Raw genomic sequence first — 23,773 nt, 5'->3', positions numbered from 1 at the left:
ACATTATTTGTCCAAAGAGCATGGGTGCCCTCTATTGGAGAAAATAGTTCCTAGTTTGAATAATGAATACTGTAGTTCCCTCATAGTCACTATTTTGAAATTAAAAGGATCATATCTCCAGTTTTCCATGGTCAATCGGTGCCAAATAAAAACTGGGAGAGGTTTAAATTCGCGCTTTCGAGTTACGCTGAGGACAGCGCTCTATGCCCACCCAAAGAAAACTGGATGTAGTACTAACGGCAGTCTGGGCACCGCGTATGGTATCCCATTCATATAGTACTGATGTGTAAAGTTTTAACCTTTGCGTTGTTACCTCTTCTTTCACCTTTAAAAAAAAAAATGAAATGTTGGTTTTGTTCCTAGGGGGCGCTACACACATTAACGCATATTTTGATTTATTTATTTTTACATTTTATCAAAGTTTTCACCAGAGTTCACCTGGCTGTTGAGTTTGGTGAGTTTTGAAGCATTCTGAGGGGGTCAAAGTAGGGCTCAAAGCGTCGGCGAGAGAAAGAATGACTGCTAGGGGGCACTACATAGTGTATTTGGAATTTGTCCTTACACGGTATCAAAGATTGCGCCTGTCTTGACCTCCCTGCCGATTTTGGTGCATTTTGAAGCATTCTAAGGGGGTCAAATTGAGCTCAAAGGGGCTCCGAAAGAAAGAATAACTATAATAATAATAAAACCGAGGAACCACAATAGGTTACCTAAAAAAAAATGTCACCTGCATGGCCATACTGTTCAGTTTTTTTGTGTTCTAAGTCAAATAAAATAAAATCAACGTTTATTTGTTTAGACCAAATCACAACAAGTTACCTCAAGGGAAAAACAAAACATGCTTTAAGGTGCACTAGCCCTAAGCTGGATCGCTGGATTTTGATCTACTTGAGCATTGTAGCTTTTTTTTTTTTTTTTTTTTTTTTTTTGCCCCCCCAGGTAAGACTAATGCCCACCCACACCTGGCATTCTGGTAACACCACTGGCTCTATGTCAAATACTTATTTTTTTACGATGCTTTAAAAACACCACGATTGAACAGGCTGGCGTGAGCATAGAATGGCAAGCTTGCATCTGATTGGTGTAATGGAGTCATGTGATTATTGTTGCGATGTCTCATTGGTGAAATTAGTTGGGCCACTCTTGGCATCGCTAGCAAAAAAAAAAAAAAGAAGACTCGTGTAGCCCAAAGTAGTGGCGTACTCAAGTAAAAGTATGGCTTACTAAAACTACTCTTAGTAGTACATTTTTCTCAAAAAGTTACTCAAGTAAATGCAACGGAGTACATGTAACGCGTTACTACCCACCTCTGCCTAGAATATAGTCACAAAAAAGAAAGGTGAACACAAGCATAGGATTTCCTGTGACATTTAATGTTAAAACAAAATATACAAGAAATTTGCAATTTGTGTATTTACAAAAACCACTTTGTCCTTTACTCATCGGCTGACATTGACAGAAAGACGTCCAATCCATTTGAATTGGGAGTAACAGTCCGTCACAGACCGTGGTCTCTTACAGTGCTGTACACGTTCGCGATGGACATAGTAATATTTTAGCTGCCATTGACGCCGCTAGACACTCTCATTGGATGGACTTCTACTAGTGACAACTCATTCAAATTCACACCAGAAGGATGGAAAAAAGCCCCAAGATTGGACGTCTATCATCGTCAATGGCACTGAAGGAGTTAGTCAGTCTTCATCTTGGCAAATAAAACAATAGTTCTCAATATGGCACGGCATGCTAAAGAGTGTTAAGATAATAACAAAGTACATGTAAGCATCTTAATGATAAATAACGCTTGCACCCTATCGAGTTCAGTTCTCCATTCCAATTCGGCTCGTCAGGTCTCCTCGTGTGACTCCAAATAAATTGGCTTGGCCTGCTTCCTCAAGCGCTGCTGCGCTCGCAGCTTCCTCCCTTTCTGAGTGGCCAGCCCAAGTGGCGGCAGGTACGTCTACAGGAAGGAAAGAACACACAATCGGTCACGTTTTCAGCTTTGTACTCTGGGGCAGGAAGGAAAACGGATTGGACTTACAGCCCTAGGATATGGGATTCTGTAATGTAGCCCTAGGAGACAACATCAAAACAACATTATACTGTTATTGTTTTCCTCACATTTTTTGCTTCATTACAATGAACATTGCACTGCTCCATCTAGTCCACATACCTCAGCCATTAGGCAGCGGTACAATACAGTTACACGAAAGAAGAAGAGTACAGAGTATTACCAATTTCTATCCGTGCTTCACATTCTTCAATACATTTCTTTATTGATTCTGAATCAGTCATCTGCAAAATTAGCACACACAAAAAAATTCAGGATAACTCTTGCACCGGATGTCACTATTAGGGGTGTGACAATATATCCAAGATGGGATGTATCACAATACTTCGTAGCCCAAAAGTTTATCGATATTCTCCCACCAAGATTCGATATATCGTTTTAATGAGTTGACACTCTTTACCAAAAAAGGAACCAACAGGTTGCTACCTAAATCTTCAAAATCAACCGGAAGTGATCTGTAAAGACCCCAAATCAACAGGACGTGCGTAAATGCAAGGGCGTAGGTTTGCATCGGGACGTTGGGACATACCACTACCAACTTTTTAGGATGTTCAAATTATGATTTCAGTTATATAGGTCATTTAGATTGTCTTCCTATATGTTGTCAGGATAGAATTGATCCTACCATTATTAAGTGAATTACAGTACTTTCATTATGTTCAGACTTACACTGACCCCTTTTCACTCGCTGAATGTGCCAGTCCATTTTTTCCCCTCAAACGCACATTTGATTGGCTGATGACTTGAACCCCCGAACCCCCCCACACACACACCCATTCACAGCCCGAAAAAAATACAACATGCCGCCTCCCCCGTCCCCTTCAAAGACTAGGGATATTAGAAGTTTATTTCCGCCAGCAGCAGCCTCTGTAAGTAATGTAAAAAGACATGAATGTTGTGGAGGTGGGGAACACTTCACTAATTCTGATACTGCTACAGTGCTTCAAGTCGATTTTACTCACTGAGATTTCTTGAAATAAGAAAAACAGCTAGCTGAAAATAAGCTCAACAGACTTATTTTAAGAAAAAAGTTGTATATTTAATCTTATAAGTAAAACTTGTTATTCAGAAATGTTCTTAATTAAAGAATATTGTTCAAAACATTATTTGAAACCATTTTTTTCTTGATTTATGTGAAAAATGACTTTTAGATGTATGGGCTCAATACAAACAAATAGTAATATTCACTTAAAGTGGAAGAATCTGACACATTCATCTTTTAACTAGCCTTTAACACTCAAAAAAATGATGGAGAAAATTATTTGAGTAGATTTAACAAAAATTATCAGATTAAAACTTTAGAAATTTGCAGTGTGAACGTTAGTATAGGTCAATACAGATTTATTATGCATTAATCATTTAGCCTATCAATTAATTAGGTTCATACTGGTGAGAAATGTAGCCCTGACCACCATTCACCAAATATGTTTGGTCTTATTAATGTCCCGTCCCCAGCAAAAAGTGTACATGCAGGTTATGCTGTTATATCGTCCCTACCAATATTAAGACCAAACCTACGTCCTTGCGTAAATGCCCCAAAGGAAAAGGACGTGAACGAAAATCAACAGAAAATGTCGTGAAATGCCCCAAAACTTATTGACTGGCGTTATCTGCCATTGAAGGCCATAAAGGTTTAACCTGTTTAAAGTGGGAGGGATGGCAGCATAAACATTTAAATCTGTTTGAAGTGGGAAGGATGGCAGCGCTGCCATCCCTCCCACTTCACAGATTGGACATCTACTAGTGATAAACTTATTCCAGTTCACAGCAGAAGGTTGAAAATATCTTGTTTTTATGTTTATTAGTTGTTTTGTAGAATATCCTAGAACGATTTCCAGACCGATGTAGTGATAATAGAGTACCGCACGAATGCTATTTTTAGACCGCAAGGCTGCGTGACGTCACCATCGTAAACCGGAAGGGGGTCAACATAGAAGCGTGCTCACATACACCCCATGCTAGTACTGCTTGTTTTCTGCCGGTAATCTTTCAAAAAAGAACACGATGATTAAACACTGCTGCTATGGAACCTGTAGAAATGACTCTAGACACTACGACCGTCCACATATGAAGGATGTTTTCTTTATACGTTTCCTGAAGCCAAAAACTCAGAGGGAAAAATATGAACAATGGATTAACGAGTTTGACCCCCGTAGCAACAGTTGCTAACGTCTTGAATATTAATGAGCAAAGGTGACGCGTTACATGCGGTATGCTATTGTTGTATCGCCATATTGTGCGATCATCTTTATTGTGAGCCTTGTATCACAAATCGTATCGTATCGTGAGGTACCCAGAGGTTCCCACCCATATTTACTACACGTGGCGTCCCCACCTGTTGGTTCTGTCTGAACAATGTTCGGGCCTCCTGAAGTATATACTTCCTCTCAGTTAGTGTGTCACTCGCCACTCCACTTTGCGCTTGCCAGGTTCGTGCGATGCGAAACACTCGCATGTAGAGCGACAACACTGTCCTTTGTGTGGAGGCTGTCATCTAGATTCAAAATTGGAGCAAACGGTCATGTCACAAATTCATTAAATTGGTAAAAAAAAAAAAAATGTATTCACTATGAATTTTGCATCTTTGTTTGTCTATCCAATTAAGGTTTGAACACCTAATATAATGACAAGGAATATCACTATTGCACCTTTGCCAAAGACAATTCAATTAAAATTTTTAAATATTTTTACAGTTGATTCAACCCCGCAATTCCGTCATTTTACCCTAGATGTCACTAAAACGTCGTTTCTATCAACTTCAGGTGCTTATGTCAATGACAGTTGTGAAACAGTTTACATGCTTTTCATTAGTTTCGATTTAGTTTTGAAATTAGATTTGTCATGTTTTTTTTTGTCTAAGTTAAATCCGCTGTCGCATAACTGTGCAGTAGGTTTATGATGACTACGACACGAAAAATTCCATTATGCATCCTTCTTCAACTGAGCCTATTCGCGCCTTTCCTTACAGAAGGCATGTGAAATTACTTTAGTACGTTTTTTAATTAATATTTAACATAGATAAGTCAATATATTACCTTTTAATAGTGATTTTGAGTGCTCCTTGTAAGGTGAAGCTGCCTGAGTCTGGAAGCTGAAATACTTGTCGCATGTTAATGACGTCATCGTCACCTCCCTTTAAATTTTATATTAAAAAAATATTAAAAAGCGCGACTTTACGACTATGTCTTCGTAAATAAATTACTATTAAACATTTTGATGAATATATACTCGTGTTTTTTTATTCAACGATTTATTTTTTTGAAAATAATTTCGATGGCTCGCCCCGCGCAACATTAATCTCTTAAGGAGCTCTTGAACGTACCACCGACGGGACATGTCGTTCAGTCGTTTTTTATTTATTTTTTGTATTACATCTGTAATGCCATATTTACGTTCGCTGTCGTTTCACAGAATTAAAGGATAATCGTCAGTGGCGCTGGGCTGAAGATCAGCTGTTTTGGCCGCTCGGAACAGGGAGGAAGTGATGCATTGAAATGCCCGTAAAGAGGCTCCTCCAAAAGGGGGAAGCACAAAGAAATCGCCTACTCCCGTTTTATTTCTCTTTTGCTTCTCAACTGGCTTCGACGTGCCGAGTATATTTTACATGACAGTACAATGACGCCTTTTAAATGTTAGCCGCTCAATTGCGTTCTTTTTTTGCTGTCACCGCTGTTACATTTTTACAAGTTTTTTTTTAGCTACTCGTTAGCTCGGCGAGCTAATGTGCGGCGAGTTTTTCAAGAGTTCATTTCTGGTCGTGTCGGCCAACTTGTAATTTTTTAACTTTTTATCACGGTTGTACTCCATATCGGATGTTTGAACGAAGGAAGTTGGAAAAAAGGTGAGTTTGAGATTCTTAATCGAGAGAATAAGCTTAGCTGAAAGCTAAGTTTTAGTCAGGGAAGCTGGTGCTAGTTAGCGATGGCGACATCGTTCGGGCCTTGACAAATTACTGTTAAATAACTTATTACATTTTGACTGTCGCATGAATTATTAGCATAAAGTGGTGCAATTGTTTTTCTGTGTTTGACTGAATTTAAACTCCCACTTTCTTGAACGGGGCATTTCCGGACCAACAACGCCAACTAAGCTAAAAATTACAAAAGAAATGGACATTTTCGTTTGGATAATTAATATCAAATTATTCCGTGTATAAACAGGAGATATAATAGGGAAATTGCATTTTGTTTTTTGTTTTTGAAAAAGTTGGATTTCAAAAATCTAGAAATAAGGAGTTTAACTCTTTGGTTGCCATTGACCGTGCTAGACGTCCAATTCGTTCAGTCAAAATTATCAATTCATATACATAGGCCTTGGCGATAAATAGATTTTAAAAGTTAAATCGATTTTTTTTTTTTTTTTTTTTTTTTAGTGTGAAAGAAAAATAAATAATTTGTGTTTTTGGTGGTGTTTTTTATTGCCAAAAACTCCAGTTAAAGATTATTCCCTGACAGTTTGTTTCTTTGTGTAGTCATTGCTTTGCATATGGGGGCTGGCCGCACTAATGGGGGAGAGAAAAATATTCTACTGAGGACAGAAATTTTGCCCTTGTTGAACAAAAAGCAAAGTAAATCATTTCATTTTTTAAAACTGTTTCGAGCGTTCTCTTTTGTTGTTATTGTGATATATATATATATTTTTTTTTAAACAGGGGAGGAATCAAATCTTCTATGACTTCACTTAGATTATCAGGAAAAACAACAACTTCCAACTAATAAAGTTAGCACTACTCGACGATTGAGGAATATTGGTGGTTGAAGATTGTTTTTAAAATGCTCGCTAAATAAAACTGAATTAGCCTCAGGATAGCACGTTTCCATGAAAGAGACGCCTGTTATTTGTCGATCATGCGGTTTGCGAATGATAATAAAACGTGAAATGCTCTAATTAGCCTTAAAATGTGCTGGGTGGGGTTGGGATCAGTGAACTCGGGGCGAGATGTCTGTACATGCCCAGAGCAATGCAAGTGTATCATCGTTGGCTCAGTGCTGAGCACAATGATACTATTAAGTGTGGCCTCGCAGGATATAAGAAAGAAAAAACTGGTTAAATGTGCGTATCAACTTCAAGTTTTTGTTTCTCTTCAGCACTGCAGATGTCATGGTGATGGAGAAGTGATTTATTGCAAGTGCAATGCAAGGGTTAGTCTGTAAGTAGAATTGAGTTCATATAATAATGTAAATTAATTGAAATTCAAAGCAGAAGGATGATGGTACACTGACACATACTTCATTCAAGTGCCGTTTTTCTGGTTATGTTTTAGGGTTTGACTGCTGGCAGTACAAGACCTGGTTTGTGGTATATTTGGCACAGGTAACTGTACTTTTTTTTTTTTTTTTTTTTTTACGCATACACTTTTGCAATGGATCAAGAAGCCTATGTACATAGATTTTTTTTTTTAAAGGCAACCTCGGACTTAGACTTGTAGGATCTAATGAGCCCAAATTGTTCTCTTTTAATATGTTATTAGAAACACATAAAATATTGTGTTTGATTAAAAAATCTAAAATATTTAGTACATGTCTTGACCTACGGAGGGCGTCATGTTTTATGGACGCTCGGGGTTAGGACGTAGATTGTCACTGTCACTCGACGAATACCACTGGGTTACTGCAATTCCCTCTACGTGGCAGTTCAAAGCGAGTACTTACTATTTGTGTTTTTTTTTTAAGGTCTTTTATTCCCTTTTCATTGCCTCAAAATAGTCTTTGCATGTGTTTCCCTCTCATACCTTTAAGCATTGTGTTTTCTTGTGGTAGCTTGAAAGCAGATTGTTGATCTGTTGACCACATTAGTCACGTAGCATGTTTAAATCACCCTTATTTGATATTACTGTGTAAGTATTTTCTTAAGGCATCTTTAGCATCTTCTGTCTGTATGCATCTAAACAAAACAAGCTGAATGCGCACAGTAGTACTTTGGGTGTCAAATTTGCCTCTTGTAAGACGTTTCACTAGTGTAGCACATTTTGGCAAAACACGTTTTTTTTTTTTTTTCCCTACTCTTATTTCATCCAGTCTTCCCTGTTCATTTTGCTTTTGCTGCTCGTTTTGTGAAATATCGACAGTGCTGTCCTTGCTCATTAATGTTCCTCCCAGGCTCAAATATAAAGGGTTGAATAGATGACATATTTATGTCGCTAGAGTCATACTCTGGAAGCCCGGCAGCGTAACCGTTTGACATCAACGCCCTGCGATGTCAACAACAATGGCGACCTACTAGTTTAACTAATTTTAGAAATTGTATAAAAATGAAAACATCCCGATGGGTTTCAAAATGAGATTATTTTAACTCATAATAACGTTAATCTTTTAAGAACTACAAGTGTTTCTATCCGTGGAGCACTTTAAATTCATTCACTGCCTTGAACAGTGAAAAATCAATTTTCACTGGCTGATGGCTGTCATTGAAAGATCATGCTTAGGTGCTGTTGACGTCTGTTTTATTTTGAATGTGAGGTCTGGTAACAATGGAGGCATTCAATCACTAACAGTCCATCGTGGATTATGGTCTTTACAACTTTTACCTGCTATTGATGGTGATAGTCAAGATTTATATTTACTCAAAAAATGGGATTTATATTTTTTGGACAAAAAAGGCACAATAAATGTAAACAAAAGTTGTTTTTTATTGAAAAAACGTCAAGATTTCTTTTAGATTGACTTAAAAAATGTTTAAGCATCTTTTATTTTAAACAAAATGTTTTGTTGACAAAAAATTACCCGAAAAGTGGATTTTTTATAAACTAAAGATCTTTTTTTTCCTACTACAAAATCTTCCAGTTATTCATATTTCCCACTAAAAAGCTGCCAAATATTTTTTTAAATCGACAATAATAAAATTGTAATTTAAAAAAATAAATATTTTTTTTCAATTAAAAAAAAAAACAATCAGGGAACTAACCAATAAGATACTCAGACATTTTCATCATTTAATGTCTTGAGCAAAAAAAGTTTTGATCTCCCCAAAAAAGTAGAATTAGTTTTTTCCATCTAGGTCCAGATAGATAGTACGTCGATTGCCGTCATCGGCAACCAATGAAATTAAATAAAATAAAAGCCATTTTAACTGTAGGAATGTCGTCAATGTGTTTTCTTCAATTCGGTGTTTTAAGTGTTAATATGCCAAAGTTACTGTGTGCTCAGTTTAAAAACAGTTCATCATTAAAGCAACAACAAAATTCATTGTGGCGCATACGATGTAGTGAATGTATAGATTTTCTGTATTCATCAGAACTTGTTTTTTAGGGGCAGTTTTTTTTTTTTTTTTTTTATCTGTTGTCCTAATTGTATCGATCTTTGAAGGATTGAGGGAATGTTGAGCCATCCGGCAGGGCCAGAGCAGAGGCGCCTCGGTGGTTCGGACGGCGATTGAAGGGAGGCGGATTGAGGGACGGGCGTGCCGGGAGGACGACATGGGCCAGTGCGTCACCAAGTGCAAGAACCCGACTTCCTCGCTGGGCAGCAAGAGCGGCGACAAGGACAGCGGCTCTAAGTCCCACAAGAAAAGCGGCTGCTCGGCCGCTGGCCACAAGGACGAAGCGGGCGCCCCGTGCGGCAAACCCGTCACCGAGCTGTCCAACGGCACCAAGGCCCCCGAGGTTTCCGCCGAGACGCCCGTCATCTCGGCCGTGATGGGAGGAGAGCCGTGCCGGGAGGAGCGCCCGGACGCCGACGGGCTGTCGCTCGAACTCATCGAGGAGCTTTTCTCCTGCTACAAGGACGAGCGGGAGGACGCCATCCTGGAGGAAGGCATGGAGCGGTTCTGCAACGACCTGTGCGTGGACCCGGCTGAGTTCCGCGTTCTGGTGCTCGCGTGGAAGTTCCAGGCCGCCACCATGTGCAAGTTTACCAGGTGACTTTTTTTCTTTTACCGTAACTCCAAAACAGGAAATGCATCCTGCGCTGCCAAAGCTGAATAGAATAGGCTTCCGCTTGAGTCACTGACTCCCCTCACTGTTTTAAAACTTAACTTTTTTTTTTTAAACTCATTATTTGCCATTGAAGGCGCTACAACACAAATCCATTTGATGTAGGAGGGCTGGCAGCAAATGAACATTTGTTCATTTGTTTGTACCCATTGCAGTTCCAATGAATTGGATGTCTGCATGTTATAAACTAAATTGAATTCACAGCAGTAGGACATCCAATTCATTTCAAAAGTCAGTCATGGACCATGGTTTTCTAATTTACAATGCTGTACATGCCATTGACGGCACTAAATGTCCAATCCATTTGGACTAGAAGGAAAAACTACCGTAATTTTCGGACTATAAGCCGCTACTTTTTTCCTTCATTTTAAATCATGCAGCTTATAGTCCAGTGCGGCTTATTTGTTGATTTATTTGGGTTAATAGGTAACACTTCATTTGACAGTGGCGTCATGAGACTGTCATAGGACCGTCATAATTATGACATGACACTATCATGGACATTGCTGAATGCTTGTGTCATTAAGTGTCATCCAGCAAATTATGTCACTAACCCCATTTATGTCCAGCTTGGATCTTTTACATCCATTCAAAAGTGAAATGATTTGCCGGATAACACTAAATGACGTCTATTATAAGCACTCATTAATGCTCATGACAGTTTAATGTCATAATTATGATTGTCTAATGACAGTCATATGGCATCACTGTCAAATAAAGTGTTACCAAATACTATAACTAGCATTTAATGATACAAGCGGAACAGTAACTGAAAAAATAATTACCACAGAACGTGAATTTTGATTGTTATTTACATCTATAGCGCTGCAGCACATGCTAGGAGGCATGTTGCACAACAACAGTGTTGACAGCAGATGGCAGCAGAGGTTGCCTGTCTACCCCAAGGGAGCAGTGATGGCCATATGAAGCGTCTTGAAGCAATTAAGCTTTGCAGCCAATTGGTTCAAAGCTTCATGGTGGTTCATTTGGTCTTACGACAGTCATATAATGCCGCTGTCAAATAGTGTTACTGGTTAATATCTTTTGGTGTAAATATCCCATAATACACTGAGGACATCTGCGGCTTATAGTCCAGTGCGCACTTGCGGCCTATCTATGAAAAAATGCAGTTTTCGTGCCAAATTTGGTGGGTGGCGGCTTATAGTCAGGTGCGCCTTATAGTGCGAAAATTATGGTACTTTTTAAAAGTCTACGTTTTGATGAGTGGAAACAAAACACATTTGTATACATTGTATACATTTTTTAAAACATTTTTTGAAAATTAAAAAGACTATTTACTAAAAAGAATGCCGTTTTCATTTTTTTACTTATTAAAAAATTAATGTATAAAATATGAAAGAAAAATTACCCCTTAACATATATGTAAAAAAAAAAAAAAAACAATATATAGACTAGCGTTTAAGAGGACGCTCGTCACGCTAAAGCTGATGCTAATGCTAACGCAAATGCTATGCTAACGCGATGAGTTATATTAAGTGTGTGATGATCACTCAGCGCAGACCTTTCAAGGCAAAAAGCAACATTGCATATTCTCTCTTGCCAAGGTAAGAAAACATATCGTAGGGGTGTGACAAAATATCGAAATGGTGATAAATCGTGATACTTTGCATCCCAAAAGGTTATCGATACGCTCATGCCAAGAATCAAGATACCGTTTTTTAAAAATTATCAATTTATCAAGATAAAATAATGAACCAACAAGTTGCTACCAAAGCAATTCGCAAAGCATTCAAAACCAAAACAGTGAAAATTTTCGATTTTTGGCGTATTTACAGGTCAATTTCTATTCATTTTAAGACATGTATAGGTCATTTCCTGTTGAGTTTGAGCCACTGCCTATTCATTCCCGGGTCACATCCTGTTCTGTAACCCAAAATCAACAGGAAGTGACTCATAAAATGCCCCAAAATCAACCGGAAGTGACTGAAAATCAACAGATAATTACCTGCAATGGCCAAAAATGACCTCGTTGCCTGGCATTGGTTAGGGAAGTGGGAGGGGCCCGTTTGAAGAGGGAGAGTTAATTCGCTGTCACCCTCCCAGCTCAAATGGATTGGACATACACTAGTGATGAACTCACAGCAGAAGGATGAAGATAGCTTGTTTTTTTTTTTTTTTTGGTTTATTACCGGTAGTTGTTTTGTAGAATATCCTAGAATGATTTCCTAACCAATGTATCAATAATCGTTGTATCGCCATATCGTGAGATTATCGTTATCGTAACCTTTGCATCGCAAATCGTATCGTTTCGTGAGGCACCAAGAGGTTCCCACCCCTATCTTAACGTGTGTTCCAAATGATGGAGTACAGCCTAGCTTGAAACACATCCTAAACTCGGGTGAGGAGAGTGAGAGGCGCAGCAAATCTCACAAAAGTGATGTACGACCCAAACACTGCTACGATGCAAGATGATGTACTCAATGTACAATATAAAAATGTCAAGCATTGTGAACGTATGACAGAAAATGACCTCTGTGAAGATGGGCTCCCTCCCATCAGACGCAAATGTATACAAAAATGTCAATCGTTTGTGAAGTAAAAACTTTCATTTGTGCTGCTGTCTTTTTTAAGATAAAGTTCTTTTATAGGTCAACCTGAAGTCAACCAGCCCCCTCCATTCTGATTAAAAATGGCTAAAAATTGTGTCACTTTTATGCTTCGTTTGTGCTGCTATTGTTTTTGAGATATTAATTCCGAGTGATGACGTCACGCAGCCCCCCAATTTATTGCAAAATTGAAACGGTGCTATTCGTTTATGCTACGTTCGTGCTCGTTTGTGTCGTAAAAAATTTGTTTGTGCTTCTATCGTTTTATAGATATTGAGATATTCATTTCCAGTGATGACATCACTCGCAGCTTTTCCCCAACTCCTGCTGACAGAGTGTACGAACTCCCTCAATAACAGAGGGGTTTCCCAACAGCTAGCACAAACGTAGCACAAACAAATGGCATCCCTTTGGGTCCATTTTGCAGTAAATGGTGGGCTTGGAGTCACGTCATCCCTCGAAATTAATATCTCAAGCCCTCTATTTAGTGCAAAATGGACCCGTAGAGGTGCCATTCGTTTGTGTTACGTTTGCGCTAGGTGTTGGGACAACGCTCTATTATTAAGAGTTGATACTCTCCTTCAGCGGAGACGGAAGGGGTGCAATTGATGTCATCACTCGAAATTAATCTCAATATAAATGAAAGGCTGCCGCTGTCAATTATTTTAGTAGTCAATCTATCAGCTAGTTAGTTTGAATAATCAAGTAATCGGATTAGGAACATTTAATGTAGAATCAATTTTAGGAGATGTAAAACAAAGGCTTGCTAAGGATTTCACTTCCATTTAAAAAAAATAAAATACCTGAGCTTATTGTCAAATGCTATGAAAACAAAATGAATATATAAATAATGACGAACTAAGTACGACAAAAGAAAAATTAGCTAACTTGCATAACAAAAGTCCGCTAGCTTAAATGCTATAAAATGCTAACTTTTTTTTTACAATGCTCTTAACAAATCGCCACAAAGAATAGCTAAATATACCTATAAACTAAATTACGAATGCATAAAAAAAACATTAGTGCGAACAAAAGCTTAACTTATGTTGATCTTTACAGGGAGCAGCTGGATTCAGCCATGTTAAATTAGTTAAGTCATATTCACTATCGTAACTAGAGGGCAGTGTATCCACCCAAATCATTACAACTAAATGCAAAAGTTTTCAAAACAAACCATTACGACACCACTGTAATTAGACAAATACTCGAAGCAGTTCGAAGCTTTTTTCTAATGATTACTTGAGTTAAAAACGATAGCAGCTCAAATTTCTTGGCTATATTTTGAGTTATTTTGAGGGGAAAATAAATTAACTCTATTATATAAGCACACACAGACTACTTTTCATTGTGTCAAACTTCAAAGTGTCATTTTGTCACTGTTGTCCCATGAAAAGATATACAGTACTTGAATATCTGCAGAAATTCGAAGGGTGTACTCACTTTTGTGATCCACTGTAAATGCTTAACTCCCTGAATTCTTTCGATATGGACATAAAACAGTCTCGATTCTTGGTTAAAAGCAAAAAAAAAACTATGCAGGTAGCATTTATTTTACGCAAATATTGTGAACAATGAGGCTAGTCAGTAAGGAAATTAGCGGCCGCCATATGTAAACAGACCTTTTTCCGTTGAAAATTCTTTTGAATTAATGCTTAAATCCCTGAATTCTTTATAGATATGGACGTAAAACAGTTGCGATTCTTGGTTAAAACAAAAAAAAAAACGTGCAGTTAGCATTTATTTTACGTAAATATGTCGAAGCACGATGCTCGTCTGTCAGTCAATTTGGCGGCCACCATATGTAAACAGAGCTTTTCCGGTGAAAATTCTTGTGACTAAGTGCTTAAATCCCTGCAGTCTTTATAGATATGGATGTAAAGCAGCCGCGATTCTTGGTTAAAAGCAACAACAACAAAAAAGCGTGCAGTTAGCATTTATTTTACGTAAATTTTGCGAACTATAAGGCTAGACAGTAGGGAAATTAACGGCCGCCATATGTAAACAAAGCTTTATCCGTTGAAGATTCTTGTGAATAAATGCTTAAATCCCTGAATTCATCATAGATATGGACGTAAAACAGTCTCAATTCTTGGTTAAAAGCACACAAAAAAAACATGCAGGTAGCATCTATTTTATGTAAATATTGCGAACTATGAGGCTAGTCAGTGAGGAAATATGTGGCTGTCATATGTAAAGAAAGAGCTTTTTCCGTTGAAAATTCTTGTGAATAAATGCTTAAATCCCTGAATTCTTAATTGATATGGACGTGAAACCGTCTCGATTCTTGGTCAAAAGCAAAAAAAATAAGTGTAGGTAGCATTTATTTTACGTAAATATTGTGAATTATAATGCCATTGCTATAGCAGTTAATTTCTCCCGTTGATTTTTCTTTACAACATTTCAAAATGCATGCATGGTACGGGAAATATACCTTGAATCCTTGAACAATCCTTTCTGTTCGTATGCAGTATAGCTTTCGTACTTTTTCAACCTTCGGGAAGGCGTGACGCAGTGAATGGGGAATGTGTCATGTCAATACATTATGAAGTCTATTACAGTCTCCAAAGCCAAGTTTTTAGTTCATCATCGTCATGAAAAAATTGTTCCTCGATGAAATATTTATCGCCATTGTTGACAATAACAACACTGTCCGTTTTTTTACTGTTGTACGTTTGGCGTCCCCAGGAAGGAGTTTGTTGAGGGCTGCAAGGCCATCCAGGCGGACAGCCTTGAAGGCATCTGCTCCCGCTTCCCCTGCATGCTTCTGGAAGCCCAGGGCGAGGAGAGCTTCAAGGACCTGTACCGCTTCACTTTCCAGTTCGGCCTGGACGCCGACGAGGGCCAGCGCTCGCTTCAGCGGGACATCGCCATCGCGCTCTGGCGCCTGGTCTTCACCCAGGACATGCCTTCCATTCTGGAGCACTGGCTGGACTTCCTGGCAGAGAACCCGCCGGGCATCCGCGGCATCTCCAGGGACACCTGGAACATGTTCCTCAACTTCACGCAGGCCATCGGGCCCGACCTCAGCAACTACAGCGAGGACGAAGCCTGGCCGAGTCTTTTCGACACATTCGTCGAGTGGGAATTGGAGCGCCGGAAACGGGAAGAAGGCGGTCTGCCGCCCGTCCAAGCCGAGCACTCTCAAATGGACGACGGACGCCAATCACAGACGTGGGGGGGCCAATAATAGTCCGGTCGGATGAACTCTAGTGTTATCGTACGGCTCATGGGATTCCTGCTTTGCAGTTTAAGGTTTTTGAAAGGGCTCTGATGACATTTTAAGCACTTCTATTTAAGTTATTGCTCTACTCCCTCGCGTGTGAGTGTTTTTTTGTAGTTATTTTGACTTGCACCTACCCACCACGCTACAGCAAAATATATTTTGTTCAAAAACTCAAAGCTATTACATTTATCCCATTCCTGTTTTACATATTACAGGAGTGCCTTGAGATACAAATAACTTCATCTTCCAAAGAGCGACTGATTTTAGCGGCACACTGACGAACTGAAATTCTTTACATTTCCATTCATTTCAATGGGAAAGGACTATTTGTAACTCATTGGTTGCCTTTGACGGCGATAGGCGTCCAGTCAAGTTGAACTGTTGCAGTGCAGTAGATGTTAGCGATGGACGTAGTTATAGTTTAGCTGCAATTGGCAACACTAGACGTCCACTCCATTTTGAAGTGGGAGGGTGGCAGCGAATGAACGTTCGTTCATTCGCTGCCACCCTCCCACTTCAAAATGGATTGGACGTCTACTAGAAATAAATTTTTTAAGTTTTAATCTAAACTATCATCATCAATGGCACGGAAAGAGTTCATTTACAAGTCATGGAACCTACTCAACTCGTATCTCAAGGCACCGCTGTTGATTTGTTCTATATTTTAAAAAGGGAAACGACGTAAACTACTTTTTGAAAATGTGAGGGTCTGATTGGACGGACGCCGTCGTACGGTTTGCGCCGGGGAGGATTGAGCGCACTAGTATTGCCTTGGCCGCTTTCGGCAAACTAAGGGCATTTTCTACAGACGTAATTCCTTCGACAATTTTCATTTTTTTCAGCTTCGCAGCGCTACCGTCAAAAAAAAATAAAGTGGCTAAGTGTGTCGAAACGCAATGACGCCGGCTTTTACTTGAAATCCAAATATCGTTTCCGGTCAAGGTGGTCAATTTTTGTCGCTTTTGGAAAGATTTGAATTTTGTTTACCTGGTCAGGGATTGATAGTTTGTTCACACTTCACGATGCTGACTGCTGGTGGTTCTAATATTGCACAAAACTGAGGCTTAAATGCGATGCTGTCTGTCAACCGCATTAATTTCATTTAAAGACGTTACTAAGGTGATTAGATAAGTATGGAAAGCATTTATTCAAAAGCCTTGATCTAGATTTACGGTCATGTACTAGTATGCTTTTTCCTTTCAGGCACTTGAATCAGAAAATGTTTTTTTAAATGGATTATCACAGCATAATAATTACTTTCACACATTTTTCTTTGTTACAATGTGAACTCATTGGCTTGGCTGCCATTGACTGTGATTGACGTTCATTTGAACTGCGGGGGTGTTTAGTATGACGGAATATAAGGGCCACACACTAAAAACTAGGCCGAAGAGAATAAAGTTGTATTATATAATTACTATTTGGGTCATACGTGTTAATATTGCGAGATTTAAGTCGTAGTGTTGCGAGATTTTTTTTAATATTACAACTGTCTTCATGCATCACTAGGTTCCTTTTCAGTTTTGGTTGATTTTAGCGACACAGGTGGACAAAAGCGGTAGTGTTTTGCCTTAAGAAAGGCTGCGTTTGACGACCAGCGCACAATGTTGTAAAATCCAGATCGCCCAGTCGCCTGCAGATGGATTAAACAACATTTCTGTTCCTATGACAGAATAGTGGCACAACTAATGTATATCGCCATTAAAAAAAAATAGCATATAACGATGTTGACAATAAGAAACATTTGATTTTGTACCGTGTTCCCCTGTATTATTTTTCTGTATTATTTTTGTCTCCTCGGACAAAACGTTTTCTTTTAGGCATGTGCCAGTATATTCTGACAGTATGATAACCTTAGGCCAAAATATCACGGATTTATGTTATTGAAATACAGCTCTACAACCACTAACCCATAGGTATAATGTTAAAATAATTTTTAAAAAAAGTAACCAAATATTCTAAATAAAAATAAATGCAGTCTTTTAGGTGAGCCTAAACCCACAGCTCAACATCATTACCATCAGAACAAAAATAATTGAATCATTTTCCATACAAAGCACGTGTGTATCACTCGTACATTATTTACGTTATACACTTTCTCAACACAGTTGCCAGAGAGAACACGTTTTACCGCCGCTAAACACATTAAACACGTGTTGGAGTTAACTCGTAGCTGGTGGGAAACCTTCATGACAATGTTATCTAACCTTTAATTTTGCATTAATGTGAAATCATATTGGCGGTATTGCCTCCTCGGCAGCATTCCTCCGCACACGTTTTACATGTTGGTTGGCCCTCCTCTAAGCCGCGGCCGTCTGTAACTTTCCTGTAGTCGACGTATTCCCATACCAGCGATTTCGTTTTCTTCAATTGAGGAAAAAGTTCAGGAGTTTCAGCTCCTCCAGCCATCATGTGGCACAACTGAACAACTGTTGGGGGAGGGTTGAGCATTACACCTGCAAGCGAGGGATTTCTCCATGCATAAAAAATGGCTAATACCTTAGGGACGGTATGACTGAAAATTTTGGCGGTTTTGAAACCTTGACGTTTTCATACCACGGTATACCTTGAAACCGGTAATTGGCACATGTCTTGGCACAACTACAGTATATCGCCATAAAATAGCACACGACATGTTGACAATTAGAAACGCTTGATTTTGTAGTGTATTCCCCTGTATGATTTTTTTTGTCTCCTTGGACAAAACTTTTTTGTTTCCTTTGTTGCTCTGCCATCTTTGCAGAATTTGCGCACAAGCGTTCGCATCGACTTACATCTTAATAGCGAAAGGGGGAAGTAACGCATGCGGTAAAGCAGTCAGCACATTTGTAGGTTGTTTTTTTTTGGCAGGGTACCTCCGTCCCTCCTCAAAGTTAGTGCCGGTGAAAGCGATACAGATCCCTCAAGATATAAACTGGCTGTCAGTGAACATATCACAAATTAAAAATATTTTATAAAGGTTAAAAATTTACCTCGTGTTGCTTTGAAACGACTTTTTTTCTTTTTACGACTTGATTCTTGCAGGCCTATTTTTTTATGTGTGTGGCCCTATTACTCAGTTGTACCTTATACTTGTAGTTATAATACTGCAATTTTTTCTCATGATGTTATGACTTCATACTCGTAAAATTCTCAATTCTCGTAATATTACAATGTATGACTTGAATATTTATAAAATGCTGTTTTTTTCCGTTTGGGTGGCTCTAGTTAATTTAAAAAAGTCAAACCAATCAATTTGAAATTATAGCACAGTTAGTGTTATGGATTGGATGTCGCACTGTCAATGGCAGCCAGGTAGTCAAATCTTAATGGAAAAATACCACATCTTGGGTCATCCTGTAATTCATCTCTATCCTAGCCCTCACTGAATTGTCAATTAATGAGCGCAAAAAGCACACTAGTACATGAAAATGGATATAGAAGTGAATAAATGCTAAAATGTTGATGAGTGAGTGCAATGATTGTGGTGAAAAGGAGTGAGCAAAACCTAATCTACTGAGTTTACATCCACAGCGGTTTTATTTCAGACCTCATTTTATCCTTTGGTTTATATAAACTGTATTGATTTATAAGAAATAAACACAGTGTTCAACTTTTGCTCGTTGGCAGTGGGCGTGTGTGTTCTATTCGAGGCGTGTCCTCGGGGCATACAGCTCTCCTGATTGGTTGAGGAACATCCTGGTAACCATGCATCACAACATAGTGGACACATGAGAGGAAAATAAAGCAGCTTTCTGCTTACTATTTCATTTTTTAACAAGACGACGGTGAGTATTTCCAATAATAAGGACACGGAGAAAATGTTGACGATATTCTGAATGAAAAATTCATTTGGTTTCGGGTTTTATTCTCTTACCGCTAGACGGTTAGCGCTTCAATTTAGCATACGCTAACTACGTTTCGTTTGCTGTCTGAACACTTGTGCTATTTAAGATAAAGTCCACGTATTTTGAAGCTCTTTTTATCATAGCGGATATACGTCGCTGTTTAAAACATGTCTCCATGTTTTACTTTTATTGAAAATATGAACAGTTAGCTTGCTAGTTTCCGTTAAGTCCGTAAATATCACATTTTTAATCGAGTATCGTGTAATTAGGGGATATTTGTGTCCTGTTGCTAGGCAAAAAATATTGTTAATCCGGAAGTGCTGAAAGCGAACCTTGGTGTGTTGTTTTTTGCTAAAATAATCATATCCACCTGCAGCGTTTTAGAAAATATTTGAAGAATGCTCGACGCTGGAGGAAGATGGACCCAAAAACAACAAGGTGTGTTTTAACAACGAAAAGCGCTTTATTTTAAATAGTCTGATTCCAAGCATGAAAATGTACTGTGTTTCAGTCTAAATCCACTTCTACAAAGAGCACACGTAACTGATCATCACATAGGCCGTCGATAAAGGTTTCCGTGCAATGCAATAATCGTGGCTGTCTCCACCCAAGCAAAGAAATGGATTTAACTTCGGAAATACTGAATTTTAACAACATGTCTTCGTACTACAGGTTCCCGTTTCGGATAAAAGGCGGTGGATGCAGCTTTTGTGAAAGTTGAGCTCTTCCCTCGTGGTGTATCCAAGGTCAGGCGAGCTGTGCTGCTGCTTTTTCCGAGGGTCACCCGAACGCACCACGAGGTTATGTGGACACAGCATCTTTCACTTTCCTCCGCCGTACAATGGACTATAAAAACGAGGTAGGTAGGCCACGTCCGTTCGGTCTAGTGACTCATCTCGCCTCCTTTTATACTCGACACGTCATGACACTTGAAATTTCAACACTTGTATAACATTTGCTTCCTCTAAACCTCTATTCTGTTTTCCTCTTCTCTTGCTTTGCTCATCTTCTGCTCTCGGACAGATGCAGTAGCCTGTAGTAATTCACAAGTAAGGGTCTTGGGGTTTTCTTCTATTCTCCTAATGTTGCATGATGATGCCTGGAAATTTAAATGACAGAAATTGAGAATTGTATGAGTTTATTTTTTGTTCAAGACCTCATATTTCACAGGAGAAATCATTTACGGCGGAGTGTTAAGGCTATACAAAGAAAAAATCGTAAAGCCTACGGGGATAAAGTTGTAGTATTACGATATTAAAATCGGAATAATATAAGACTTAAGTTTGGCTGCCTTTGACTGCGCAAGACGTCCAATCTATTTGACTTGGGAGGGCTGGCGTCGAGTGAACGAATGAAAAGTTCAAATGGATTGGACGTCCACTAATGACAAACTCACAGCAGAAGAATGAAAAGAGCCACCTGATTGGACGTTTTTCATCGGCAGTAGCACGGAAAAAGTTAGCGATTTGTGCACAGGTAGGCCCCGGTTTATGAACGAGTTCCGTTCCAGCACAGGGGATTTAACCTGGATTTCTGTGTAGGGTGGAATTAACCCTTTAAGTACCTCAAAACACCCTGTATTAAAAAAAAAAAAAAAAAAAAAAAAAACTATCCGAAAACATGTTTTATACGTCATTGCAAGGGCGTAGGTTTGCATAGTAGGGACATAACACTACCAACTTTTCAGGATGCTCAAATTGTCCCCACCAACTTTTAAGCAACCTTATTTGCATTATATAATTAGTTCAGTTATATAATAAAGTTTGTCTTCCCATAATGCTGTAAGGATAGAATAGACCCTACCATTATTAAGTGAATTATTTTTATTATGTTCAGACTTACATTTATCTGTTTTCACTTGGTGAATGTGCCGGTCCATTTTTTTCCCCTCAAATGCATGTTTGATTGGCTAATGATATGACCCCCCCCCCACACACACACACACACACACACACACCACCACCACATAGACACACACGCACTCACACACAGCCCCGACAGATTCATGTCAAAAACATGCTGCCTCCTCTGCCCCTTCGAAGAGCAGGGATATTAGATTTTTTTTTTTCGGCCAGCAGGAATAAGTAAGTAATGTAAAAAGACGTCAATGGTGTGGAGGTGGGAGGAAACACCACTAATTTTGCCACTGAAAGTCGAACCTACATCAAGAGTTAGCATAACATTACACTGTGTGAACTTGCTAACCTGCAAAACTACTGCGGTCAGGCCAGCCTCCATAAGGAAGAACGAAGTCAAGCTAGCCGTCCCTCATTGGATCATTGTTTGCATTATGTGCATTACGATAAACGGGGTGCTATCCAAGAATGTGTCCACTTCAGGGGGACACTGACATGAACATGAACTGACATAAAAAAAAATATCAGTGAAATGAAATCACACATCAGAATTTCATTAGAGTACTTTGGTTCGAGTCTTGGGGTAGTCTAGTATGCCTCAGATGTAGATCCGTTCTTGGATAGCGCCGATTTTTTTCCCCTTTTTTTTTTTTCCTATATCACTTTCATAATACAATACTTTAGTTTGAGTCTGGAGTTGGAGTTGGGTGCTCCAGTGTCACCCAGAAGTGGACCCATTCTTGGATAGCTCTCCGTTTTTTAAAAAAGCGACTTGCAATTCCAAATGTTTTTAAAAACAAAGGACTGAATCGATTGTTGTATAACCTGGACCAATACACACGAAAGTTAGTATAAGTCAATACAGATTTATTTTGCATTGATAATTTAGCCTATCAATTGATTGGGTTCATATTCGAGAGAAATTTAGCCTTGACCCCCGTTCACCCAATCTGTTTGGTCTTATTAATGTCCCGTCCCCAGCAAAAAGTGTACATGCTGGTTATGCTGTTATATCGTCCCTACCAATGTTGAGACCAAACCTACGCCCTTGCGTCATTTAAGTGTCCTCGCCAAGACGTTGGCGCTAAGTCCTAGCTAGACAGTGAGCTAAGCTCCAAAATGACATGTCATACATTCATGTGGTTTGCTAACTTTATTCAGCTTCTCATGACATCAAGACTTGAAACTAATATGAAATTAAATCAGTCTCATCTTCGATAACAGCAATTCAATTTACATTTACAAGTAGCTGCTGATAACAAATGATTAGCATGCATCATTTAGCGTCCACAATAGGGAGTACAAAAGGGGTTACATACAGCCGTCGTCTCTGGATGCTTCACAAGCAACAAATGTGCGCACAGGCTGTCTCTGTCACTCTGCTGTCTGTGTGTGTGTGCATTTGTGGTGTGGAAAATAAAAGCATGCATCACAAAACAAAAGTCAACATAAAAAAAATCTGATAAAATAAAAAATTGCGAGACGTAGGCGTCGTAAGTCGAAATCGCGTAAGTCGGGTCCATCGTAACCCGGGGACTACTTCTGTGAATCGACTGATACGTTATGGTTTAAATCCTCAACTAGAAGTTAGGTTGTTTTTGAAAAGAGTTCACTTCACCATCGCGGTGGTTCTTCCTAATCATAGTAACAAAGTCATCAACTAATGTCTTCTTTCTTGCCGTGTTTGTGCGTTGTGTGTGCTCTTACAGGAGTCAAAGGCAAGGAAGCTCACTCCGGCTGTGGATGACAACGCCGATGAATATTTAATCGACCTGCAGCACAAAAACAGGTGAAGAACAGGAAGACGCCGGTTGGGTTTCACAGCTAACTTGTTCAACTATTGCTTGACTTAGAACGTTTGATTAAAACTCGACAAAGCAGTGATTGGTTTGATGAGGTTGAATTTTGTCCGCAGGATTCTGAATCGTCTCAAAGTCAAAAGCTATAAAGAGATCGAGTTGGAAAGACTAGAACAAGGATTTTCCATTTATTTCAACGGAGCCAATGCAGATTCCTGCAAAAAGTGGGAACGGAGCCCCGAACGCAAACACGTCAGCGCCTGCACCACAGGTTTGTTATTGAAACACTGCCACTGATGGCGAAAAATGTGAAGCCGATGATGATTCCTTTAAAGCGTATTGTACATATTTAACAGAATTAATGCCAAGTGCTTCGAGATAAAATGTTAAAATTTAACTGATCTGAACTGAAGCAGACATGTTTTTGTGTCCCACTAGAGCAGTGGTCGGCAACCCAAAATGTTGAAAGAGCCATGTTGGAGCAAAAAACGTGTGTTTAG

The 23,773-nt window shown here is 39.1% G+C and overlaps 2 protein-coding genes across 2 annotated transcripts; one reads left to right on the top strand and one right to left on the bottom strand.

The window, feature by feature from the left end:
- Positions 1-1,369: 1,369 nt before the first annotated feature.
- On the bottom strand, positions 1,370-5,177 carry lyrm1 (LYR motif containing 1). Its single transcript, XM_057826440.1, has 5 exons — positions 5,107-5,177; positions 4,407-4,565; positions 2,235-2,295; positions 2,042-2,073; positions 1,370-1,960 (listed from the first exon to the last, which is right to left on the bottom strand). The coding sequence occupies exons 2-5, from the start codon at positions 4,563-4,565 to the stop codon at positions 1,847-1,849; spliced, it is 366 nt and encodes a 121-aa protein (XP_057682423.1). The 5' UTR covers positions 5,107-5,177; the 3' UTR covers positions 1,370-1,846.
- A 211-nt stretch (positions 5,178-5,388) lies between these two features.
- Positions 5,389-23,426, top strand: dcun1d3 (defective in cullin neddylation 1 domain containing 3). The gene is made up of 11 exons (XM_057825390.1): positions 5,389-5,912; positions 7,159-7,220; positions 7,335-7,384; positions 9,376-9,925; positions 15,254-19,558; positions 19,995-20,056; positions 20,130-20,189; positions 20,291-20,477; positions 20,642-20,667; positions 23,184-23,263; positions 23,390-23,426. Exons 4-5 carry the CDS (start codon positions 9,486-9,488, stop codon positions 15,753-15,755), a joined length of 942 nt encoding a protein of 313 aa, XP_057681373.1. The 5' UTR covers positions 5,389-5,912; positions 7,159-7,220; positions 7,335-7,384; positions 9,376-9,485; the 3' UTR covers positions 15,756-19,558; positions 19,995-20,056; positions 20,130-20,189; positions 20,291-20,477; positions 20,642-20,667; positions 23,184-23,263; positions 23,390-23,426.
- The last annotated feature ends 347 nt before the right edge of the window (positions 23,427-23,773 follow it).

The sequence above is a fragment of the Corythoichthys intestinalis genome, chromosome 21, assembly GCF_030265065.1.
Source record: "Corythoichthys intestinalis isolate RoL2023-P3 chromosome 21, ASM3026506v1, whole genome shotgun sequence".
In the NCBI taxonomy this organism is placed as follows: Eukaryota; Metazoa; Chordata; class Actinopteri; order Syngnathiformes; family Syngnathidae; genus Corythoichthys; species Corythoichthys intestinalis.
This window is presented reverse-complemented; position numbering and strand designations above follow the sequence as displayed.

Coding starts and splice junctions, on each gene's coding strand:
- lyrm1 (XM_057826440.1), bottom strand. CDS start 4,565: ATGACAGCCTCCACACAAAGGACAGTGTTGTCGCTCTACATGCGAGTG. Junction 2,296..4,406: donor TGTTCAGACAGAACCAACAG/GTGGGGACGCCA, acceptor CTAATTTTGCAG/ATGACTGATTCAGAATCAAT. Junction 1,961..2,041: donor GAATCCCATATCCTAGGGCT/GTAAGTCCAATC, acceptor TCCTTCCTGTAG/ACGTACCTGCCGCCACTTGG.
- dcun1d3 (XM_057825390.1), top strand. CDS start 9,486: ATGGGCCAGTGCGTCACCAAGTGCAAGAACCCGACTTCCTCGCTGGGC. Junction 9,926..15,253: donor ACCATGTGCAAGTTTACCAG/GTGACTTTTTTT, acceptor TGGCGTCCCCAG/GAAGGAGTTTGTTGAGGGCT.